Here is a 25,487-nt window from a genome sequence, read left to right on the forward strand (position 1 = left end):
TTTTTCTTTGCAAACATCATTTATTTTATAAACTATAAATTTGGAAAATAGCTATTTACAACACAGCAAAAGTAAATCACAACATTTAAAAGTTAATAAAAATGAAGACAAAATATACTGGCCAATATACACTGTAAAACTAAGATATTTATTTAACTGGTGTTGAGGTCACTTATACAGCTGTGGCTATTTGTGACAAAGTCCAGCAATCATTCATATCTGCAAATAAAAACTGGTAAATAAGGAGTAATGGTATTCATTTTAGGGTTCGATTTTAGGACTTGAAATTTGGGAGATTTGTTAAAAAGAAATATATTTGGAATGTGCAGAAATAGGAAAAACACATTAAATGCAAGAGATATCATCAATAAAATTACATTTGAAACTACAGACAGGAGTATTACTTACTAACCTGGTGAATGAGTAATTTGAATGGAAAAAAAAAACATGTATGCAAAGCTATTCAGCCGATTGTTACCAGTGCATTGCAAAAATGGATTACCTTAAAAAATTGAGGTAACCCGTAAATGGGTTATCTTTATTTTCCATTTGTGCAGACCTGAGATCAGTGGTAGATTCATTGCCAAGAGCAAACTTGTCCAAATTTTTTTTGTCTTCTCCTTCAGCCGCCATTTCTGTCACTGGCAGTCCAAAGCCATTCTCAAGTCACTAACTCAACCCCTGCTTCTGTTGCATTTTTCATATTCTTGCAAACAGCCCCTGAAATTAATTAATTATGTTACTTAAAAGCAGTTCTTAATGTGAGGATAACAAATGCACTCACATCCATTTAGTCATGTACTATTCACAAAGGCAAAAATCTACTGACATTTTCTACTGGGTTTGACTAACTCTTACAGTTGAAAACAGATACAAGCTGAAAGCTTCACATTCATAAATGTTCACTAATGTTTTATGTCAGAACCTATCAAAGCTAGTACAACCACTCCCTGCCCACAATCTGTCTAAAACAGTACTCAAAGTGAATATTAATATCATCATGTGCCCAGTCCAGGGCTATTTTCAATCCAATGACTGCAAATCAAAATAAAAAAATGCAGTCATTTTCAATACACTATGAGCAAAGGATAAGATATATACTCAAATGTAAAGCAAAATGTAGAATAATAGTATTTTTGTTAAACATCAAAAATAATTAACGGAATTATTGGGAAGAATGGAGTAGCTTTTGCCTCTGAAGAGTAGGTACAGTCGTTAGGATGAAGTTCTGGTTATGTCAAGAATGTACTTTCGCCAGGAAAGATTGTCAGTGACCAAGGGACACTCTATTAACATATGCTGTGACAGTGCAATCTGATCAGAAGCTATTGACCAAAGAGATTTTGATACAGTTGAAAGATTTGCTGACATTGAGGGTGACAGCATTGCTTTCAGTAAATTTCTCCAAGGCAAAATCCTGTTGTTGAGTGACAGAGGACAGTAGCGCTAGCTTTACAGAAACCGTGCGGGTGATCATTAAAGAGAGAAAAGAGGGAGGGAGTGAGAGAGATGCAGAAGGAGTATAACAGCACTGAACTCACTAGAAATTGGATAATTAGTTTGGAGGCTTACAATACAAAGTCTGAATCTTCCTTTCACTCAGAAATATAAGTAGCAGGTGGGGTATAATGAATAAGATTTACTGCATTTGAAACTTTATGAAAAATTATTTTATATAAATGTTCACTACCTTACAAAAACTATTTCAGTTAAGCAAATGACCTTCTCTAAATGCATTAAAAATACCATAATCTGAATACTATTTTAGAAAATTATCTCCATTCTCTTTAAGCATATAAAAGACAAATTTAGTGGGGCCAAAATGAGTCATGAGACAAGACAAGATAAATCCTCCTCTTCAATGTTCTAGAATTACATTTGAGAAATGACTCCTACTCACAAATATCCATCTTTTGGCATCAGAAATTCAAACTCCTTCATCATCATGGAGTTCCCTTCGAGTCCCAATTACTAACCTAGCTTTCGAGTTCATCTGTCCAAAATGGCTAACTTTGGACAACTTTTAAAAAATCTTGAGGTAAGTGAGCCCCATCAAGTATTTTTTTATACTTAGGAATTGCTTCTCAATTCCTAAGCTACTGTATTTTCTGAGAGTTAGTCCCTCTTATAGATTCTCACCGTCTTTCCAATGCTTTGATGACCTAACCTTCAGGGAACTTGAATGCTTGGTCAATGTCAAACTCTCCCTAGAGTCCTGCAACCAGGCTGCTTTGCCCAAACAGTTTGGGTGTCTGGGTCTGCGCAAGTACTCATCTTTATCTCTTCCCTGTTCTTTCCCCTCCATCTACACTTGCTCCTCTTTAGTAGGCACATCCTCTCCTTTCCAACATGGCCTAATTCCAACAGGGAGATGGTTGAAGCTCTGTTATAGTGAAGAGAACTAGGTTTGTCAGTTCCTGTTACAGTTGAGGATAGATGGAAGCAGAGAGTATAGGATAACCTGCATTCAGGTGCCACCTCTCTCCTTGATCATTCTGTTCAATTTTCAAGGTGTCGCCTACTTTCTGCTAGCGCAAAATTCTCAGGAGACTGGATTGATGCTTTTTTTGTGGCTAACATTGGAGGTCTACTCAGTCTAGATGAGCACTGCATCTCCATCATATTCAGAGTTGTTAGTTGACGTCTGTAGGAGACTGAGATGTCACTGTAGTAGGGCCCTCGATCCCACAAATATTTATGGTCTGTCTTACCACCTAAATGTTGGTTGCTTTGCTCGTCAAACCAAGTTATACCTAATCATTAAGTGGGCTCTGGCTCGAATTAATATTCTCTTAGTTCTGGAGCTAGTGGAACTTTCCAGAAGTCATGGAATGAGACCAGATGGTCTTACCCTCTGTCTCTCAGTTAGTGGTAGGTGCCTCATCTGGGATGCCACAGTCTGTGACTCTTTTGCTCCCTCCCACATCCTGGATGCTGTGGTAAATGGGTGGTTCACTGCTTCTGTAGCCAAACGGAACAAAACGCTGAAGTATCGGGACTTGGCAGTGAACTATCTCTTCCAACCTGTGATGTTTGAGATGTTTAGAGGGCCACTAACAGCGAAGTTCTTGTCATCGTTGGCAGCTTGCCTCACCAAGGTGTCAGGTGAGGGCCCTTGGCTTTTCCAATGCTTTAGCCTCGCCATCACCTGTGGTAATGCTGTGAGCATGCCAGCTTGCTTCAGTAGGTTCCATTGAACCTTGTGATGTGCAACCAATTGAAACACTTGGTGCTGCATTGACGTTTTTTTTTCTATTTATTTTCTTTTTTCTCACTTTGTTCTTTTCTTTGTCTTTCTTTTGTAAGAACTATATTAGTTTTCAAAATAATGGCAGCAATGTGAATTTAATAATGAAAGAGTTAATTGCTTCTGTTTTATCATTGTTGAACGCTAATTCAAATAAATATCTAGATCAAATTGAAAGAGGGTCATGGAAAAATGGCACATGATATAAAATTAACGGAACTCAAATAATCTAAAAACTCTTCATATAATATTCTATATAGCTTCTTCACGATTTGCAGGAGTTTCTATCTTCTTGATATAATTACACACTAAGCAATTAAAGAGAAGAAATTAGTCATTACTCATTTTGCCCCAATTTAGACACCATTTTTTGAAAATTATCAAATTAGACATTAGTGTGGGGAAAAAATTTTACCTGGAATCCAACAGAGAAAAAAATCTTGATTGTTAAACAGCAAAAATTATCCAGATATTTTATTAGCAACCTCAATTACAATCGGGTCAAAGTTAAAATATTTCTTGAAAAAGAAGTACTTGTCATCTGATTGTTTCAAACTCTCTCAACTTCAACAACAACAATTATGCTGGCCCGATGATGCAATACTTGCAATGTAATAATTTCCAACAGGTGGGGAGAAAAATAACGAGGTATCAGAAATTACTCATTTTGCCCCAGATACAAATTTTGTAAATCCCACCCCCAGTTCCTCTAAAAAAATTAGAACCCAAGAAATCAATGGAAATTGTCCGTTAATAAAACTCCCAAATTAAAGAAAGTAATGTAGTGAAAGTGAAGATGTATCGGGCAGAACCCTTTGTTGGAGAAATAAAATATAATCATACTTCCAATAAATTGTGCATGTCAAACTATTTGTGTATGGGAAATTGTTACTAATAGGAAGACAAATTTCGCATACACCGTACAATGAACAGTAACGACGTACGCATACGCAGGTGCTACTGAAAAGTATGAAAGAATAAAGTGAGTTGATCTTTACTATTATAGCGGATTGATTGATTAACTTACTACTTACATTTAGATACTTGTTAACATCTCGCATAATATTTTCACAAACCTCTTAGCTATTACACTTGTTAAATTTTTTCTTCACTTATGCTTGTGTGTGTTCTGCTATAAAAGAAATTCCACGCACTTACCACCACCACCAATAATAATAATAATAATGAAAAACGAAACAAAACAAAACAGCCTTGTACCACTCATTATCGAGTAAAGAGCCTTAATTAAAGCAATATATAATTGGAGTAACGTTATCAAAATTCGATGGCAGGCGAAAAGTTAAGGAATACTGATGTGTCGCTATTGACAGATTCGGATTTAGGAGTGTAAACAAAATTTCACTTAACGTGCTAAAGATAATTGATATAACGGGGATTTAAATGATGTCATCGAACACATATATACATATTCCTATGGACAATCAAGCTAAATTTACAGCTTTGTAATCAATCAAATGAGAAAAAGATTTCGGTAAAATTGCCCGTTTCATTCCTACATCTTTTTACTACCGCTTTTTAAGAACCTGTTTGTCAATGTAGACGTAAACAAACCGGTTCCATAAGCTTTCTTTCTATTGTCTATATTGCTTTATTTATGCATTTATTGCTTATTTGTGTAAAACTTGACATGTGAAGTACATATATAATGTTTTATATAAAGTTGCAATGATGCAGAGAAGTTGAGAGTTTTCATTTAATCACAGATCTTAAAATTTTAGGTACGTAAAATCTAGGCTTCCAAAACTTTCTTAAAAAAATATTGCATAGAATAGTAATTTCAAGACCTAGAATGAAGACCATAAATATATTTGAGTATATGACGCCAGCTGAAGACTTATTGATAGACACGCTGAAAAAAAATTAAGGAAACTCTATGCATCACTCGATATTTACTTTTTATGTTACTCCATATTCTTTCTAAGGTGTTTGTGTGCAACGTTGTTGATGGGGATTTGCCAAATTAAGATGTTTGTTCACGGAATTATTCTAGATGCTCACCAGCCATCAGTTAAACTACTGTGGGTGCCTGGCAACATGATCAACGATGATCGGCAATCAAGTCGGGGCACTTCGACCAGGGGCAAGCACAAGGATACATTTAAGGGTGCGATTTTTCATCATCCCCAGTATCCGATGACCCTATCGGTAATTCCCAAGCCTAATCTAATAAATAAAATTCTGGATGTTTGCATTTGACATAGTAAAACGTAAAATCCTCTCTGTGCGTGTTGCATAAGTAACGTGTTTATAGATGCGTGATTTTAACGAGTTTTGTGGCTATATACAATACTGTTACTATTCTATAATGTTTTGTATTTGTTTCACTTGCCAAAAAGAAAAAGAAATCTTTATTATAATAGTGGTGGTTGGTTGAATCGGTTGAGTGGTCTAATGTAGTGCTTAATTACGGATCTCTACGTGGGTTCAAACTCCTCTTTTCGTCCTTTCGGGTTTGATAAACTGAACTCAAGTACTGGGGTCGATTTAATCGACTTTTTTTTTTTTACCCCAAAACTTCTGGCTTTGTACCTATGCTAGAAATCATCATCATCATCATTATTATTGGACTAAATACCTAACTTTAATTATCAGTTTTGAGGGTTTAAAGTGTCAACTCCGTTGATAAAATATTTTACCGTCAGCTGTTTCCGTCCTTCAGTTCGTGACTTCGTGTCAAAAATCAATATTACAATTGAACTATTTTTATCAAATTTATATAAAACCGTAGTAGTATGTGTGGACACAGCATTTTTCTCAAACGAGTTGTAAGTTTTTATGATATACTTTATATATGTAATATCCCACTCGTTATGTCAATTTATGACTTTTTTTTTTTCAAACTAGTATTGAAAGAAAAGTGCTGACGTACTAATATTGAAAAAAGATCTATAAGACAACGTAAATTCGAAGGACCCTGTATACCCGCAGCGACTGCAAAGGAAATTCCAAAATTTAACAACAGGAATGAAGTTGATTGGAACAAGTTTGGCAAGTCTTGTGTTTGTGTAATCTTTAAATGTTCGTCTGTGTGACTGCGTGTGTATATGTACACATACATGCATGCATACATACATACATACATACATATCATCATCTTTAAACGTCTGTTTTCCACGCTGGCATCGATTGAACAGTTTCACAGGAGTTGGCCAACTGATATCTACATAAATACACGCGCGCGTGCACACACACACACACACACACATTATCATCATCATTTAATGTCTATTTTCCATGCTGGCATGAGTTGGACGGCTTGATAGGAAGTGGCAAAGCCAAGGGTCGTATCAGGTTCCATAGTCTGTTTTGGCTTGGTTTCTACAGCTGGACGCCCTTCCTAACGTCAACTACCTCACAGAGTGTACTGGGTGCTTTTTACATGGCACCAACACCAATTATTTTTTATGTGGCACCTTGGGGATCTTTCTAAGTTTTAAGTGTTTCGGTAGAAAACACACTAAATAAAACATAAATAAAAAGTGGCGCCCGCCAAATCAGAAAGAACCCCGGGACTCCCTCTTCCACAAATTCCCTCCACTTTAAGTGAGTGAGCAGCATTTCTTTATACAACTGTCCTCATCCATCTGCATCATGTGACCAAACCAGTGCAGTCTTCTCTCTTGCACACTGCATATAATTCCTCTTGTGTTTAATTTTTTCTCTTAATACACTAATGCTCTGTTGCATGTGTACAGTGACATTACACATCCAGCAAAGTATACCAGCTTTGTTCCTCTCTAGTCTTCACATGCCTTCTGCATTCAGGGCCCATATCTCACCACAGTGTAGCATTGCATTTCATACACATACATCATACAATCTTCCTTTTACTTGGAGAGAGAGACCTTTGTTTGCCAATACAGGTAAAAGCTCTCTGAACTTTCTTCATCTTATTCTTATTCTATCAATTACACTTTCTGCACAACCTCCTCCACTGCTAATCAGGTCACCTAGGTAACAGAAATTATCTACAACTTCCAGAGAGCCTCTGGGACATTTGAGGAAATCACTTTCCCATGTATCTGTGATCTTTAAGACTTCTGTACATCTTCCACATACAACACTACTTTCTCTGTTAATATTCCTACTATTCCACTGCACCTCTTATGTGTCCCTAGCTTGTACTGGGTACACCAAAGGAAATTTCTGCCTACACTCTTCCTATATATTGAACAGGGCCATTTATCTGAAGGTTGGAGGGTCCTAATCATTTTCTTGCTTACTACAACCTTGGTCTTTGCCAAGTTAACTTTAAGACCCTTTGATACCAAGTTCTGTTTCCACACCTGGAATTTCTTTTCTAATCCTGTTACAGATTCTGCTATGTGGCCCAGATAATCAGCATATAGTGATTCCCATGGGCTTCCAATCTTAAATTCCTCTGCTATGGTCTGAAGGATGTTGAATAGGAAGAGGCTGAGGACACTAATTTCATCACTGTACCCATGGCTTACTAACAGCACCCCTGTACATGTCCTGTACTTCTATCACAAGCCATTCATCTTCCTCTAGCTTCTTCAGAGATCACCATATCACAGAGCAAGTTACTCTGTTGAAGGCTTTCTTTAGATAAACAAGTGCCACATACAATAGCTTGTTCCTAGCTAAATACTTCTCTTGCAGTTACTTGACTATGAAAATGGCATCAGTGGTGCTTCCCCTCGGGACAAAGTCAAACTGCATTTCATTAATCTAATTTTGTTCCTAATTAAATTGGCTATAACTCACTCTGCAACTTTCATCACCTGGTCCAGCAATTTGGTGCCTCTATAATAACTTCTATCTTGTAGCAGCTGACTATGATGCTGCTACCCCAGTCACTAGGAATTACACTCTCCTAAATAACCTGATTAACTATACTGGGGACTAGACTGGATCCAACTCTACCGGATATCTTAAGCATCTCAGCACTCACCAGGGGCCTTCTTTGTCTTCATATCTTTAATTGTGTTATCTAGCATGCTGCTGTCAAGTAGGGTATCTGATCCCTCTGTTGGGTTCACATGAAGGAAATTCTCTTTCTCCCATTCATTCCCTATATTTAATAGCCTTTCATAGTAGCTCTTCCACACCACTTTCTTTTCGGGATCACTAAGAGTAAGTGTACCATTATCTGTCCATACACACTTCTCTCCCACAACAACTCAATTCTCTCAAACACACTGTCTGGCAATTTGGAACACTTCAAGTCTCTGGTTTTCACACAGTAAAGCATAGACAAACCTCTTCCTTTCTGCACCTGCCCTAGCTAAGAATAAGTATCATCAATAATTACTGTAAAGAGTCTAAGCTCCTTGTTTACCAGATGAAGTGCTGGGTTCATCACACACTCATTTCATTACAAAGAAATCTTTCTTTTTTTTTCAGTTAAAAACAAAAATAAGCAACAGCTATGGAGAATACAATTAACAATGAGACATAAACACACTTGACCACAAAGCTGCAATGTGATCAGTTGTCTATATTAATATTTTATCTTCTTTTTCTATGTGTGTTGTTCATTAACACTTTAATGATAATCCAGAAGAGATTATATTTAGCCTCTTCCCACTATAGCAGGAACATGGCATGACACAGTTAATATTATTATTTCTTTATCCAATCATTTGTTCTAAAGGAGAAATGCTTTGTTGAACCTAATTGTTTTAAAAGTAACCAGACAGAAGGCGACATCAGTGCAAGAAAGCAAGCTGACAAGGGAACTTTTTTATCTAAAAATACTTAAATTCTCACACCTTTGTTGCTAGAGATTATTTAGGTTAAAAGCAGGTTTTGCAGCCATTTTAGAACACATAGGTATAGGTAAATTAAATAGAATCAGATTCTCAAACTGAGGTGTGTCAACAGTGATGCGTATGTGTGTGTGTGTGCATGCATGCGCACACGCATCATATCCATGTATGTGTATTTTATGCATCATCATCATTTTATGTCAGCATTTTCATGACTGAATGGGGTTTTTTCCAGCACAGTACCTTACCATTTGTTGTTGTTCTTTGTCATTTCCTTTGTAAGGTTCTACTGCTTAAGACAGTTTTCATTACTTCTTCCCCATTTTTTCTTCTTCTGTGGGTTTCTTCCTCTAAGGTTGCTTGGTATTTCTTTATCCAACTGTCATCTTCAATATGTGTGACATGTCCATAACAGTACTGCCTTTTGTCTTGCACACTAGACCGATTTCTTTTATACCCAGTTTTTCTCTCATCTCATTTCAGTTCCGTCATTCACACACTCTGACATTACACATCCTGCAAAACAGGGTCCCTCATTTCTTTCCAGTCTTGACACACCTTCTGCATTCAGTGCTTCTATTTTGCTTCCATGCAATACCATACTCTGTATACGAACGTCGTGCTTTTATTGCTTTCTTCCTGTATGCATTTGCTACATGCAAAATCTTCATTTTTTCTGTTGGACTTCCTATGATTCTATGGTACATCTTGTGTATTCATAGTTTATTATGTTTTATATATATGTATATTTATATCAAATGTCTTTTATATATATATATATATATATATATATATATATATATATATATGTATATATACATCTATCAGACGGGACCTCGATGACTGCTATAAAGCAGGAAAGTATACTAGCCCCTATATATATTTAATACTCAATATTTCATATATTCAATAAGACATTCAATACTTCATTTCATTTTACTATTTATATTATATATTCCATATTCTATATCCCACATTAATTTTATAAGAATATAAATAAAACATAAAAAACAGACGGAGTTGGAACTCTTTTAAATAATATATATATATATATATATGTATACACACACACACACACACACACACACACATATATTGTCAATGTATCATAAATCCGAAAAAGAAGCACACTCTAAAGGATAGAGCAGTAATGTATTAAAAGTAATTAAGTTAATGTCCAGTCATAAAGTGACCAATAGTTTTGCACCCATGAAGGCTTTAGATTCTCGTCAGATTCTAAAGCTGAAGACAAAAAAAAAATCAATTTTTTTTGTCTTCAGCTTTCAAGTCTGATGAGATGAGACATTTGTGAGGCTAAGGTCTTTGTGGATGCGACATCATTGGTCACTCTATGAGCAGACATTAACTTAATTACTTTTAACATATATATATATATATATATATATATATATATATATATATATATATATATATATATATATATATATATATATATATCATATATATGTAATCAAAATAAGCAACAGGATATCAAGAAGTGATGCAGTACGACCATTTCAAGTGGCTCTGTTTAATTCAACAAAAGATTTATTTGACATTTCATGTTGCAAGTGCAACTCCTTTAAAAACTGCAGTTGTAGTAAAGACAAAAAAAAAGTACCACAAAGTGAACAAAACTTTTTCCAGGATCAACGGACGAATCGAAAAATGATCACTGCCAGAATAGATCAAGCAGTATCTAAACAGAATGTTCAGAGGTTGATTCGAATTATTTAGTTGCAGGAAATTATTTCAAATAAATTGGAAATGTTAATTACTTTTATCACCAAAATTTGTCAAGAATCAAAAATTAGTTTACAGATGATTTTATTTTAATGTGTGTGTAATCTAGACCTCATGTAACACATATATTCGGTGACCTAGTATTAAAAATAATAAAGGAAACAAAGTCGAAAAGCCTATTCATTTCACATAATTTCAAAATCTCATGTGCATTGCAGAGCCTGAAGATATAAATTTTAGAGCTTGAGATTTTAACACCCTTGTTTTTAAAGGATTTCACAAAAGAAAATCAATTTGTAACAATGAATGTAAAAAATAAAATGAGGAACAGCAAACATGTTATGAATTGATTCTTCACTCATTCAAAATTTCAAGTGGGCTGTAGAGCCTGAAGATATAAATTTAAGAACTTCAGATTTTGACACTGTTGTTTTTAAAGGATTTTGCAATAAAAAATATATTCTTGAAAACATATTTTGAAAATCTGTGTAAAAAGTACCTTTTTCACTCCACCCTAATGCTGGTGGCATAACGCAATGCAACATCTTACATTTTACTGAGCCAACTTTTTTGCAGAAGGAGAGAAACACCTTCCTGAATTTCTTCCACCCCTTTTATACTCAACATAATATATCTACTGAAAGAACATAAAGAACACAAGTATAGCTGTATGATTAAGATGTGTAGCTTAGTGTGACTGCATGGTTAAGAAGTTTACTTTATATGTGGTTTTAGCTTCAATCCCACTATGCAACACCTAACAGCCTAAGTTCAATCAAAAACTTGTTAGCGAAATTAGACAGAAATTTTGTGGAAGGCAATTGCAGGGATTGTTCCTGTTCTTGGACTATACACTTAATTTGTCATTCAGTTAATACCACTACCTGGCCCTTGGATAACTTTAGCAGGAACTACTCTGTTGCAAGTATTCAAGCCAGTGAGAAGATAACTTTCTTTTTCCCATTACTTTCAGAGGACCAAGAAACGATTGTGAGTGCTACCCTTCTGCCTTTGATTAAGCCATTGTAAAAAATAACAAAACAAACATCACATTAACCATTTCAAGAAATGGTTGTAGAGCAACAGAACAAGTATCTTAGAGTGTTTAGCTTTATCTCTCTAGCTTCCCAGAGTAAATCCTGACAAGATTGACTTTGTCTTCTCTTCCACTAGGTTCAACAAATAGCCAGTAATGTGATGGGAGTTGACATAGTTAACCAGCTCAATAGCTGTCTAGCACTGTATCAACTTAGCAACGATACTGCCCATATAATATAACATTGGTTACAAGTCGGTTGTTGAAAAGGACATAACTGGAGTTGAACCTAAGTAACTAATCTCCCCAGGACCACTATATAAAAAAAGTATGACTTATACAATTGAGATAGGCATATATATATATTTAAGGCTTTGTGTTAATAGAAAAAAAAAATCAATATCTTATCATAGTTAAAATCACTTCCATAGTAACCTCATTAGCATGTTTATATGTGTCAACCAATTACAGACAACAATTGATTTAGATGTGACATTTTAATGGAACATAAAAGAAAAAAAAACATGAGTTATTCTAGTCAATTGGTAACAGAAGTGGAGTTGCATGAGATAAAAAGCATACTTTGAAAGCTTTTCATCTTCATAAGATTCAGTGTCTGGAGATAAGTTTTCACTTCTTCACATGTCTTTTTCTTTCAAAGATTCCACTTGTACCACTTGACATTTCTTTATCTATCTTGTAATCTCCATATCAACACGTAATATTACTTTTGCATGCATCATGTGATTCTTCTTATACTCAATTTTTTCTCTTAGCACATTTGTATTCTATCATGCAAACACACTAATATTACATATCCTACGGAACATGCTTGCTTCATTTCTTCCTAGTCTTTCACATCCTCTGTAATCAATACCTATGTTCTTCAACCATGCGACACTGCATTTTGCACATAAGATTCATATAATCTGCTCTTTCCTTGGAGAGAAAATACCCGCTTATTACCAGCAGAGGTAATAGATCCTTGAACTTTTTCCACCATGTTCGTACTCTGGTTGGTATGTTTGCAGAACATCCATCATAATTAATTAGATCACTTAAGTAATGTGGAGACATGTGGCCTAGTGGTTAGGGCGTTGGCCACATGTTGTAAGATTGTGGTTTCAATTCCTAGACTGGGTGACGTATTGTGTTCTTGAGCAAAGCACTTCATAGCTCCAGTCTACTCAACTGGCAAAAATGAGTAATCCTGCAATGGGCCAGCATAAATATATACATACACTATGAAAACCAGCCCTTATGAGTCCATAGGACTCAAGAATGATGCTTTAAGTAATGGTAGCTGTCAATTTACAAAGGAGCCATCCAAGCATTTGAAAGAATACATTACATGGATTCTCTTACTACTAATTATGAAATATTCTGTTAGCTTATTAATGAATCAGAGCCTCTCTTGTACACCCATGTTTTATAATTAGTACACCGTACAGAGTTTCTACTAATTATTTTCTCCTGTAGCTGTCTCACTATGAGGAGCATCTAACTGAATTAGTTATGTTACTTTCATACCTTGGTCCATCAGTTTCATGTCTCTTTCTAGAGCATCTCCTTTTTCTTTGAAACAACTGCATGCCAGTCATTGGGTATGACCCATCTCTAAACTATCTGGTGGACTACACAAGCAGTGGCACAGATATTGTCAACACATCAGTAACTTTTCCTTATAGTCTAGCACTAATTTTCCTGCATTCAGTTGTGTCTACTTGGGTTAGTCTCTCTTTTTCCCATGCATTCTCTACATTCAACAACCTCTCAAATTAATATTTCTGAGCTTCTTTCTTCTCATCTTCAATGATGTTGTGCCACTATCATCGCATATACACTTTTCCCCGATGATATCTTGAATCATATTGACACAATGCTATGAAATCTGTGGTTAGTGCAGGGCTTAGGTAGGTAAGGTAGAGAAAGAGAAAGAAGTGAGTTATGTGGGCTTGGGTGGAGTCGGCATGAATCAAGCTAACTTGTAGAAGCAGGAGAAATGTTAGAAGATAGATAGAGTGTTAGTAAGCAACTCTAAACCAATCGATTTGATGGATTTTATGGTGGCTGTGAGGTGTAGTGTAAGATATCTATATGACTTGATATTGTATCTTGGAATAAGTTAATTCAAATGTCTCAACTAGGAATGAATCTGCATCACACATTCAGGCTGCTGAATATTTACCACTATTCTACAGTGATCAGAACTGAAAATTTTAGGGGAAGGGCAAACTGATGAGTGAAAATCAAACCATAATCAAATGTCTTAATGAGTTATGGTAATTGGTTTTTACGTAGGCATGATACCCGATATATTTAAGAGCTATAGTAAGTGGGAACTTTAATGTCTTTTCTAAACAACAGAGAGTGCATTACTGAAAATAGCATTGACTGATGTGCCAGTGAGAGAGCTTGTATGTCAAGGGTGGGAATACCATTACATGTGGATAAAATTTTATCCACATGTATATTTGGATCTGCTTACTGTTGACTCTAAAAGCCCACATGTAAAAAAACAGTTTAAGTCTTATGTTATAAGTTACATAACTCTGAATATGTAAAATTAAAAGTTCACTATTTTTCACAGTGCATGTGTACCTAAACAAATTCTTATGCATTTACAATTTGATCATGGTACTAAAAAGATTCCCTATTCCTATGCTGTGGAGTCATTCAACCCACTAGAAATAGCAGGCAAATCTCCCATAAACTACACACTATCATCTTAAAAATGGAATAGCACCTTTGATAATGTTTGCCAAGAGACATCAAGATAGAAATATGTAGTGGAGGAATTGGCCACAAATGGAATGTCTTTGGTCTGCTTGATCAAGCAACAACAACAATAATAATTGACTGAGAATAAAGAAATGTCATAGATTCAGTTCATGACTCCAAACTTTCAATCAGTTAACTACCTCCACATGTCCTGGGGTTAACTTAACTAATATCCAACGCAATAATGTTGTTTATGCTATTGAGAAAGACGTGAATATCACACATTCTCATTTCTCTTCTTTTCTGTCTGAAGGTGTATGTGTGTCTAAATAAAAGAAAAGTTTCAAAATGTGTGGAAAAAGTTTCCATGAATAAGTAATAGTAATTATTTTTTGGGTGGATAATATCTGTGTAATTAATTAACTACACAGATATTTCTAAATTGCCATGTAATTATCTTATTTCTTATTATATCCTATTACAATTGTCCCTTTTGATAGCTCACATTATATTGTTTACTCCAAGTTGCACCTACCCCCATATCATGTTTGTTTAAGTGGTTGATGGTTGGTAGAGGCAAAATATCCAACTATAAACATAAATTCTTCTAAAAATTTATATCCATGTACTCAGCATATTCTTTCAATATATTTGTTGAAAAGCTTATTCTAAAAAAACAGAACAACTACAGAGTGTAAGCAGCTCACTTTGCAACCATGTGGTTTCAAGTTCACTCCCACTGTGCAGCATCCTGGGCAAGCGTCTTCTGTTTCAGCTCCAGCTGACCAATGTCTGGTGAGTGAATGTGATAGATGGAAACTGTATAGAAGTTTCTCATATGTATGTGTGCGTGTGTGTGTTCCCTTTTTATTTGTTCTTACCCGGCACTTATTTTCAGCAAAAGGGTTTGTGTTTTTATCATTTCAATAGACTTTATTAAGGATATTTCTTAATTCTTCCTCTCTGATGATGGAAAAGTTAGCTTATATGGAAATTTTTGCTCAATGATTTATGAACTATATGCACAGCTATTCTAGAAACAACTGTAAGAGATTTTATGCATTACTTAACAACTCTGTGATTATGTTTTAATTATAAATTATATGTTCTAAATGGATACCAGATGTTTTGCTTGTTCATTTGTTCTTTCTAATATAGATATACCCGCTCAATGATAACCCACTTATATTCATTGCTAGGAAGCTACAATACCACATTTGTTTTAGTTGCAGTTCAAATCAGTGTTTTAGTGGTAAACCAACCGAAGTAGTTAACATACTTACTTATTACTTAATTTCATTAGATGAAATTTTTCATATGCACTCTCTATATATGGACATATGTATGTGAGTGTACACATGTATATATGCAAAGACATTTATACATATAAGTGTGGATATGTTTACAAATATATATATATATATATATATATATATATATATATATATATATATATATATATACATATATATATATATATATATACACACACACACACACATACGCTTTGTTTCCTTTTATTATACAGGTCTATCATTCCTCAATAAAATCAAAACCCCTTATCTAATTTTCTTGAAATCTTTACAGGATATGTAGGATTATGTATCCCATGTGTCATGTACTTTTCGTCTAAATTGTTGTACATTTAAAGCAGAAATGACGAAAAACACATTTATAAGGTGTTTTTCTTTATTATGCAAATTAACAAATATACAAACTACATGTAATGTCATTTACATATAGAACAATACATAACCAGACCATTAATATATACATATATCTTCCACCATATAATTATATTTACAAACAATTATGTATATATTTTACATTTTTATATAGCCTCTTTTACCATCTATAACTTTAAATATTCTCTCATCAACTGATTTTGTCGATTTCTCAATAATCTCACTTTTGATATTACTTGCAGCAGTTTTTGTTGCTTCCAATAATAAATCCTTATTTGGATATGGTTTACCAATAGAATATACATCTTTTTTAATAACCTACCACAAATTCTCTATTGAGTTTAGATCTGGAGATTGGGTGGGGGTGGGGGAGCATTCCATTATGTTATGTTGTTTAAAATCTTTCTTAGCTGAATGGTTAATAGTGAGTTTGGCAGAGTGTAAAGGGGCATTATCATCCATAAATATGCTCTTTAACTTGAAACTTCACAATGTTGATTTGTACCAATGGAAGAAGTTGTCATCTAGAAACTTGCAATAATTTTCAGCATTTATTTGAACTCCGTCAGCATCCGTGAATGGCCTATAATGTCTCCTCCAACTATACCAGCTCAAAACATGATTCTTCCACCACCCTGCTGTCTTCTTAATCATGCTGGTTGACTTTTTCCATGTAACACCCAGCCTCTTGCCCATCCATCAGGCCCATCTAATGTTGCTTTGCACTCGTCAGTAAAAATTACATTTGTAAAGTCTGTCTTCATATATCTTTTTGCCAAAGTCACTCTTTTTTTTCTTTGTGTACTTTATTTAAAGGAGGCAATTTTGTGATATTTATGACTTTGCCTATTTCTTTTTTTTAAATCTATATAATAGGCACAAGTGTGGCTGTGTGGTTAAAAGGCTTGCTTTCCAACTATGTGGTCTTGGGTTTAGTCTAACTGTGCAATACCTTGGGCAAGTGTCTTTTATTCTAGCCTTGGGCTGACAAGAGTCTTGTCCATCAAATTGTTTGATAGAAACGAAAGAAGCCCATTATGTATGTGTGTGTGTGTGTGTGTGTGTGTTCTCGCCTGGACATTAGATGATAGTTGTAAATGAGCATCATTGCTATACAAAGTTGTTTGTTTCTGTTAGAAACATGTCTTGCCATGTGGAAAAGAATTACCTTACTTGGAAACATGTGAGGCCATAGAAAATCAGCCTCAACAAATTCGTCTGACCCATGTAAGTTTGGAAAAGTGAGTATTAAATAATAATAATGATGATGGTGGTGGTGGTGGCGCCAGTGACTTTTCTTCTTATTTTTCAAACATCTGTTGCAGTTATTTGTTCATTCACCATTTACTTACTTCGAATTATCTCTCCTGCAACAAAGGAAAGCACAAATTAAACTTTGTAACTGTTGATTTCCATTTAATGTTTCATAATAAAGCTATTTGATTGTTAGATAGAGTGGATAATGCTTCAGGATGATGTGATCTGACCTGATAAAATCAACAAAAGCAGTAAACTGTTTGTCTTATACCTGAGTAGATTATGCCTTACTGACATGGAAGAATGTTTGTTGCATTCACCAGCTAAGTTTTGGGATCCACTGAAATCTATTTAGTCTATATTGTCTAGAACTTATTAGAGTTATTTCATTTGTTGTTAAATTTTAAACATCTTTAGAAAAAGTTTTTGTCTATTCATTGCTTGCATTAATCTCAGTTGACTAAAGTGTTTTTCAAATCACTGGCATAGTGTCTGTGTGAGATACATATATGTAGATCGATTGGGGTATAAAATGACATTCATTTATAATTTGTTGAATCAGCTGTCATTGGCTGTCTTTACTTTGTGTGTTTGTGTGTGCATGTGAGTGTGTGCATGCATGTGTGTGTGTGCATGCATTTGTGTGTGTGTGTGCATGCGACTATGCGTGCAAGTGTGTGTGTGTGAGAGAGAGAGAGAGAGTGAGTAAGCACAAGTGATGATACCTCTACTATATGGTAGATGGAAGGATATGACACATCCAACACAAACTTTATATTTATTTTAGTGACCTATTAGAAAGAGCTTAAAATGGCAGTTAACTTTCATTTAAATCACTCTACCATCTTAAAGAGAAAACACTGATTGGTGGATTACCTAAAGAGATTACAGATCTGCTTTACCAAGGTTTGTCTATTTCAGTTTTAAAAGCTTTGAGCAGCAACCATGTTCCTTTTCAGCACTGCCAACGTCACCCAAAAGCCAGATACTGACTGAGATACTTGCAATAGAGTAAACTCAGTTAAGACCGCTTACAAATTACTTAAATTTCTGCACAAGGAAGTCAATCACAAAACCATGTAGTTCACAGCTAAACGACACTGAACTACATTTTATAAAAAAATGAAAATCTCTCACCTAAGGATCTGAGATCTGCTCTATCACATATTCATCATCTGGATCATAATTTTATATTTAGGGGTTTTCTTTTGTTTTACTTGTAATTCTAACTATTTTTTGAAATATTTCTTTTGTTTATAAATTATTTTTTATATCTCTTTTTCAGGTTCTATAAAGGACCAGCTGTAGGAAGAACATCTTTGACACACTTTCATATATATATATATATATATAATTTTTTTGTGCGTGTATTCTTGGCAGAATCATGGATCCTCCAGTTGAAACGCGATACAGATCTTTATGGAAAAGAATCTCTTCATATGCTCTCACCTCATTTGCCTTCAGCTTTCTGAACTCAATATTTCAGTTTTACTATGTGAAAATCTTCCTGAACATTTACCACATTGAAGAGAGCTGGTTCCACATAGCTCAGGTTGTCTTTATGATATGGAATGCCATCAATGATCCATTGTTTGCTTACATCCAGGACATGTCAGGATATTCATTCGTGCGGAGTCGTCGTGAGACTATCTTGTATGCAGCACCTTTCCTCTCTTTAGCTTTTCTTATTCCTTGGTTTCCTTGGTCTTTTGGAACCTGGCTCACTGGTATCCACCTGATAATGTCACTCTGTCTCTATGACACTGCTTTCACATATATTGGACTTGCACACTGTTGTTTGAGCACAGAGATGTCTCATGTTCACAAGGACCGTCTTCAACTGATACAGTTTGCTGAGCTTGCCTGTCTGTTTGGCGGCACATCTGTGTTCTTCTGTGAGTACTTTACACAAAGTCTTAAGAACTTTGCCAACTTTCAAATACTATGCTTTATCATTGCTTGTATCAGCTGTCTGTGTATGAGATACACTGGCAAGAATGCATACACTGAATATGACATTGCAAGTTCAGATAATTGTTGTGGAGAGAGCAAGAAGTCTTCAGAATCCATTACTATCATTCTCCGGCAACTCTTTACAAATCGGAATTTCATTACTTTTGTCCTCGTTAATTTTTTCCAAGTATTCCACAAGACATTCATCTCTAATTTCATGGCCATATTTATTGACCAGCTTCTTCCTGATACAACTATCTCAACATTCACTCGAAGCACGTATTATGGTGCTATCAATCTTCTTCCTCAAGTAAGACATTGCATTTTAAAGTGCATTTTTATCCTTTTTACATTTTTACAGTTTTATAACATGCTATTGAGGTGTTTATCCTTTTTTTTTTACAATTGTAGCCTTTCAAAGACTTGCCCAATCTATCCTCCTACCTTCTTCACTAAAATCTTGACATCAGCATCAGCATCAGTCCAACTAGGTATCTGATTAACTTCAAAATTTACCAATAGTTAGGTTCTGCTTTAGATATGGATACAAGAATAGGACAGGAAATAAAATCATAAGTATTTTGTTATATTTACTATAAGAAAACAATATTAGAGATCAAATTACATATTCACAGCTTTTGATTACTCTACTCCTTGAGAATATGGATGTTTATTACTAAGAACTTCTAACCTACTATATCCCCACCCCTGAAAATCTGTGGCTTTGTGTTTCTCTCACAAGTCATTATTATTGTGTTTAAGGAATGTCAGTGCTGTTGTAGAATGACTAGAGCTCTGGATATCTTATGATGTTTAGCTGTGTATTTTATTTTAATTGAAATCTAAACAAGATTGTCAGCTTTGCTTTCCATCTTTGGAGGTGGGATGGTGATATAATCGACTGTTTTCTGCCCACAAACTTGTGAATTTCTTCCCATGTTAGAAATCATTATTTGTTTAAGGTAGTGGTTGGCCTAAAATAGTTTTGAATTCTGTTTCAAACCTCCATGTTCTAAGTTCAAATTTGCTTATCTTTTATTCTACTCAGATTCATAAAATATGTAACAGACAATATTACTGATATTGCATAATGATAATGATAATAATAATAATAATAATAATAATTCATTATAAGGCCTGAAGGAGTAAATAGTTAATTAAATCAACTCTAGTACTTAAAAGGCATTTACTTTATTGACTCTGGTGGAATTTGAACAACGCATTTCATAAAGAAACATAGCTGTATATCTGAAGGCAATTTGTCTGGCTCTCTACCATTTAGTTACTCTACTACTTAAAAATTATAATTTCTAATGTTGATGCAAAGGTACATATTTTGGAGAAAAATGTATTTCAATCAACTAAATCAGCCCAGAACCTATCTAGTACTCATTTTATTAAACTTGAAACGATGAAATATAAGTTAACCTTGGGAGGCTTCGAACTTTATTCAAACTATATCACTTTGTGGTATGTGGTTACAGATAGGTAAACTGCACTTCACTGTGGAACCTACTTATAGGTAGATGGATTATATTTCTCTAAGTTACATATATAAAGCTAAGCTAGTAGACTTGATCTTAGTAAGAACTGATTTGTTGCCTGTTTTAACACCGTCAACTGGTACGTAATTGCCCTTTGTAGAGTTCACACTGTCACTAGCATAAGTCTAGGTTTAAAGATAAATTCCTCTCTTCAGTTTCAGATATCTTATGCAAAAACATATAATTAAATAAAAAATGCTGGACTAAACCAATCTGTGGGTCTTACTTACAACTACTTACTTTCTTTTCCACCTTCAAGACTTGTTTAGGTAGCATTTACTCATTTATCAATCCAGCAATCTCTGTACTCTTAGCACATAAATGTTCTTAGTGTATATCACCTGCATGAAATGCTTCAGTCCCAGGGGGCCTGCAATAATCATAGTCATGGATACTATTCCCTTGATTAACTTACTGAAAATCAATGATGATGATGATGATGAAAATGATAGTCTAATTTAATATTTGCTTTGCAATTTCAGATATTAGTGATACTCTGCGCCCCACTTGTTGCCAAAGTTGGGTATTACTATGTCACACTTGGTAACTACATCTTCAAGATTCTATTTGGAGTGTTGATGTGTCTTGTGGGTCCATCATATCCCTTATTGTTCTTGATGTTCTTATTAGCCGACAGGTAAGTAAGTCTTGGTTAGCTAGAGTATTAATGTTCTGTTGATAAACTATCAGATTAACATTCCTCACCACTATCATCATCATTAACAATAACACCACCATCAATGATCCCATCATCATCTAAAGATGGGTTAATTATATAGCTGGAACATCTCAGTTAGTGCTGACCTAGGGCTAAACAACAACTACCCACCAGGATTATCACCATCATCATTATCACCATTCATCGTTGTCAGCATCATGCATTATCATCACCATTTTTTGTTGTCTATCATCATTAACAATACTACTCTATCATTATTATCTGCACCACCATTATCATCATCACCATCATCAACCACAGCATCCTATTATTGTTCAGTATTAATTTGGATTTGATTGAGTGGATATGCAAAACATTAGCTGTTTATGTTGTCCTAATTTTGCATCCTCTCATCTGTGAGGTCCAATGTAAGTCCAATGCTTTACTTGTAACTTGGTCAGCATCTAAAAAGCACTTTCATCAACACAGCATATTTTCACCATGTATGCACTGTTTACTTCAATACATATGTTGATAAATCTGATCATCTCCCCTGCTTAACTTGACTTATACCTTTGATTCCAGATCAATTACCCCTTTCTTGTTTGTTTTTGCAGTTCCTACACATGTGCAACTTACTCCTTGATTAATATGCCACTATCTGATGTTGCTGATGAAAATGCTGCCACTTATAAACGACCGTAAGTATTATTATTATTGGTGAGCTGGAAGAATTATTAGCATGCTGGACAGAATGCTTAGCTGTATTTCACCTGTTGCTACATTCTGAATTGAAATTCTGCCAAGGTCAACTTTGCCTTTCATCCTTTCGAGGTTGATAAATCAAGTACCAGTGAACCACTAGGGTCAATATAATCAACTAGTCCTCTCCCCAAGAATTTCAGGCCTTGTGCCTATAGTAGAAAGGGTTGTCATGACTATTATTATTAATAAGGAAGTGAGCTAGCAGAATCATTAGCACACCAGGCAAAATGCTTAGTGGGATTTTATCTCTCTTTACATTCTGAGTTTAATTCTGCAGTGGTTGACTTTGCCTTTCATCCTTTCGGTAGTCAATAAAATAAGTACCAATTGAGCACTGGGCCAATGTAATCGACTTATCATCTTCCCCGAACAGCTGGCCAAAATTTGAAATCATTATTATCATTATTAAAGTGGCAAGCTGACAGGATCATTAGTGCATCAGACAAAATGCTTAATAGCGTTTCTTCCAGTTCTTTATGTTCTGAGTTCAAATCCTGCTGATGTCAGCTTTGACTTTCATCGCTTCAGGCTTGATCAAATAAGTACCAGTCAAATATTGAGGATGATGTAAATGACTTGTTTTCTCCCCATGAAATTGCTGGTCTTCTGCCAAAATTAGAAAAATTACTATTGTTATTGTGTATATTACCTGCTGGTAATTTTGCTTATATCCTTTAAGTATTATTTCATGATGTGAAAACTGATACCATGAGTTTACTTTCAGATATACTCATTAGGTTATTTTTTGTATTATCTGAAATAGAATACCCGCATATCGATTAATCCCCCAAAATTGAATTAATATTGACTTTTATCAGATGCTTTGTATATTTATAGATAAATATATAAATATATGATAAATAAGACCCCAAGGTACGATATGTAGATATATATAATGCTGAAGGGTTGTACCTGATTGATTTGGAAATTTGTTTTCCCAAATTATTTAAATTAAATATATATATATATATATATATATATATATATATATATATATATATATATATATATATATATATATATATACATACATATATACATACATACATACCCTTGTGTATGTATGTATGTATGTATATATATATATATATATATATATATATATATATGTTATATTGCTCTAATTCAGTTCTGATCTGATTAGTTATCGAACTCAGTTTGGTGACTTTGCCTTGTTTAGTAAATGTATTTGTATTTTGTTAATTTCTACAAATAATAGTTCTTCTAATTTGCATACTGCTTTGTTTTTATGTGGATTTTTTGGGTTTTGCTTTAATCAGTGCGTATTTTGAGTATATATTGCTCACATATTCACTCCATTATTAGTTGGCATTTGAGTAATGTAATAATTCTATATTAAAACATAACAATACGTATAGATTATGCATGTATGTATATAGAAATCCATAGATATCTATACACACACACGTGTGTGTGTGTAGACGTGTGCGTATTGGTAATAAATTGGCATTGAGCAAAAGAAATATATTGAGACATATTTTTGACCCTCTTTATGTAGATACTGCCTTGTCACTTTTGTTATGAAAAATACACTGTAGCAACGATTGGCTTATTAGAAGCCTTAATCAACATTGCCATTATTCATAACATGCATGACATTATGCAAAAGTCAAACAATCTGCTGTTTTAACTAAACTGTTCAACCTATGTGACATTTAGAATTGTCTGCCCATGTGGCAGTCTAAGTACCATGACATTTATATGATAGCTTTTCTTCGCGTTTGGTATTTAGGCACCAATCATAGTAATCTTGTGCCAGTACAATATTTGTTTTCTGATATTGTCTTTCCAGTTTTTCTTTGAATTTCCTTGAGAGATGTATGTTTTTAATAGACTAAGATTGATTGAGTCATCTGTACACCTTTGCATTCACACATGCATTTTGGCTTTGGCTGAGTGACAGACTAGATGCTTCAGTATTTAGTAGCATCTGGTTCATAAGCCAACACTTTATCAAGTTTACTGGTAGTTACTCAGGCTAGATTCACACTCAACATCCAAAACAATTACATCTACAATCATTTTACCAATTTATTGTCTTACTTTTGAAACCTTTGAATATTTACATGTAACAATGATATCTTTCATTAACATTATGCTCTCTTTTTTCACCTTTTGTTTCTGCTTCACCAAAAATACCAAACAACATCCAGGAAACCAATTTCATCCATGATCTTTGGAATGAGTGCACTTATTGAAAAACCAGCCATTTCAATTTCACCCATGTTTATTGTCAATATTCTCAACTCTTATGGTTACCAGCAGCTAAAGGATGGAAAGCTGTCATTGTCCAAGACCAACATTTTGAAGTCTACTATGTTCAATCTGATATACATCATCCCAATTTGTATGGGTTGTGTCCAGCTGGTCATCTGGTCGTTGTTCAGGCTAAGGCACACACACAAGAACTCTGGCTTGGGAAAATCATGAACTTCACAACTCTGCACTGGTCCTTATTGATGAATTTCAGGTTGTGTGCCTAATTTAATCATCATCATCATTGTCATCGTCATTATGATGATCATCATTATCATCACCATCACCATCATCATTATTGTATAAGGCAGCAAGCTGGCAGAATTGTTAGATTGCTGGACAAAATGCTTTGTGGTATTTCTTCCAGCATATTACATTCTGAGTTCAAGTTATGCTGAGGTTGACCAATTGAGTACAAGGTGTCAATGTAATCAATTAACCTTCTCCCTCAAAATGTCAGGCCTTGTGCCTATAGTAGAAAGAATTATTATTTATCAGTGGCAGAAGCAGTAGAGTGGTGAATAAAATACTTTGTCATACTTAAGTTACATCTTATTACATTCTGAGTTCAAATTCCACTGGTGTGAATTTTGCCTTTCATCTCTGGGGTTCATAAAATGAGAACAGTCAAGTAGAGGTTTCATTTAAATCTACTACAATCCTTTCCATAATCTGGGCCATTATTATTTTTAGGGCAGTAGATTGGCTAAATTATTAGAGCATCAAGTAAAATGGCTTTGTCCCAGCTCTTTGCATTCTGATTTCAAATCCTGCCAAGATCAACTTTGCCTTTCATCCTTTTGGAATCAGTAAAATAAAGTACCAGCCATGTACTGGGGTCAATGTAA

At 34.6% G+C, this 25,487-nt stretch overlaps 1 protein-coding gene and 1 long non-coding RNA gene across 7 annotated transcripts; one reads left to right on the forward strand and one right to left on the reverse strand.

Annotated features, from left to right (window-relative positions):
- On the reverse strand, positions 1-4,640 carry LOC128247911 (uncharacterized). Its single transcript, XR_008264253.2, has 3 exons — positions 3,663-4,640; positions 503-720; positions 1-232 (listed from the first exon to the last, which is right to left on the reverse strand). It is a non-coding gene; the product is annotated as an uncharacterized LOC128247911 (long non-coding RNA).
- On the forward strand, positions 4,159-25,487 carry LOC106879856 (solute carrier family 68 member 1). 6 transcript variants are annotated; one of them, XM_052968330.2, is made up of 6 exons: positions 4,159-4,229; positions 6,113-6,256; positions 18,728-19,705; positions 21,422-21,576; positions 22,215-22,298; positions 24,537-25,487. In XM_052968330.2, the coding sequence occupies exons 3-6, from the start codon at positions 18,827-18,829 to the stop codon at positions 24,811-24,813; spliced, it is 1,395 nt and encodes a 464-aa protein (XP_052824290.1). In that variant the 5' UTR covers positions 4,159-4,229; positions 6,113-6,256; positions 18,728-18,826; the 3' UTR covers positions 24,814-25,487. The 6 variants fall into 6 exon arrangements, with proteins under 6 accessions (XP_052824290.1, XP_014785056.1, XP_052824291.1 ...); XM_052968331.2 differs by lacking the exon at positions 4,159-4,229 and adding an exon at positions 4,429-4,739; XM_089352622.1 differs by lacking the exon at positions 4,159-4,229 and adding an exon at positions 4,519-4,986.

The sequence above is a fragment of the Octopus bimaculoides genome, chromosome 5, assembly GCF_046866305.1.
Source record: "Octopus bimaculoides isolate indiv1 chromosome 5, ASM4686630v1, whole genome shotgun sequence".
Classification (NCBI taxonomy): Eukaryota; Metazoa; Mollusca; class Cephalopoda; order Octopoda; family Octopodidae; genus Octopus; species Octopus bimaculoides.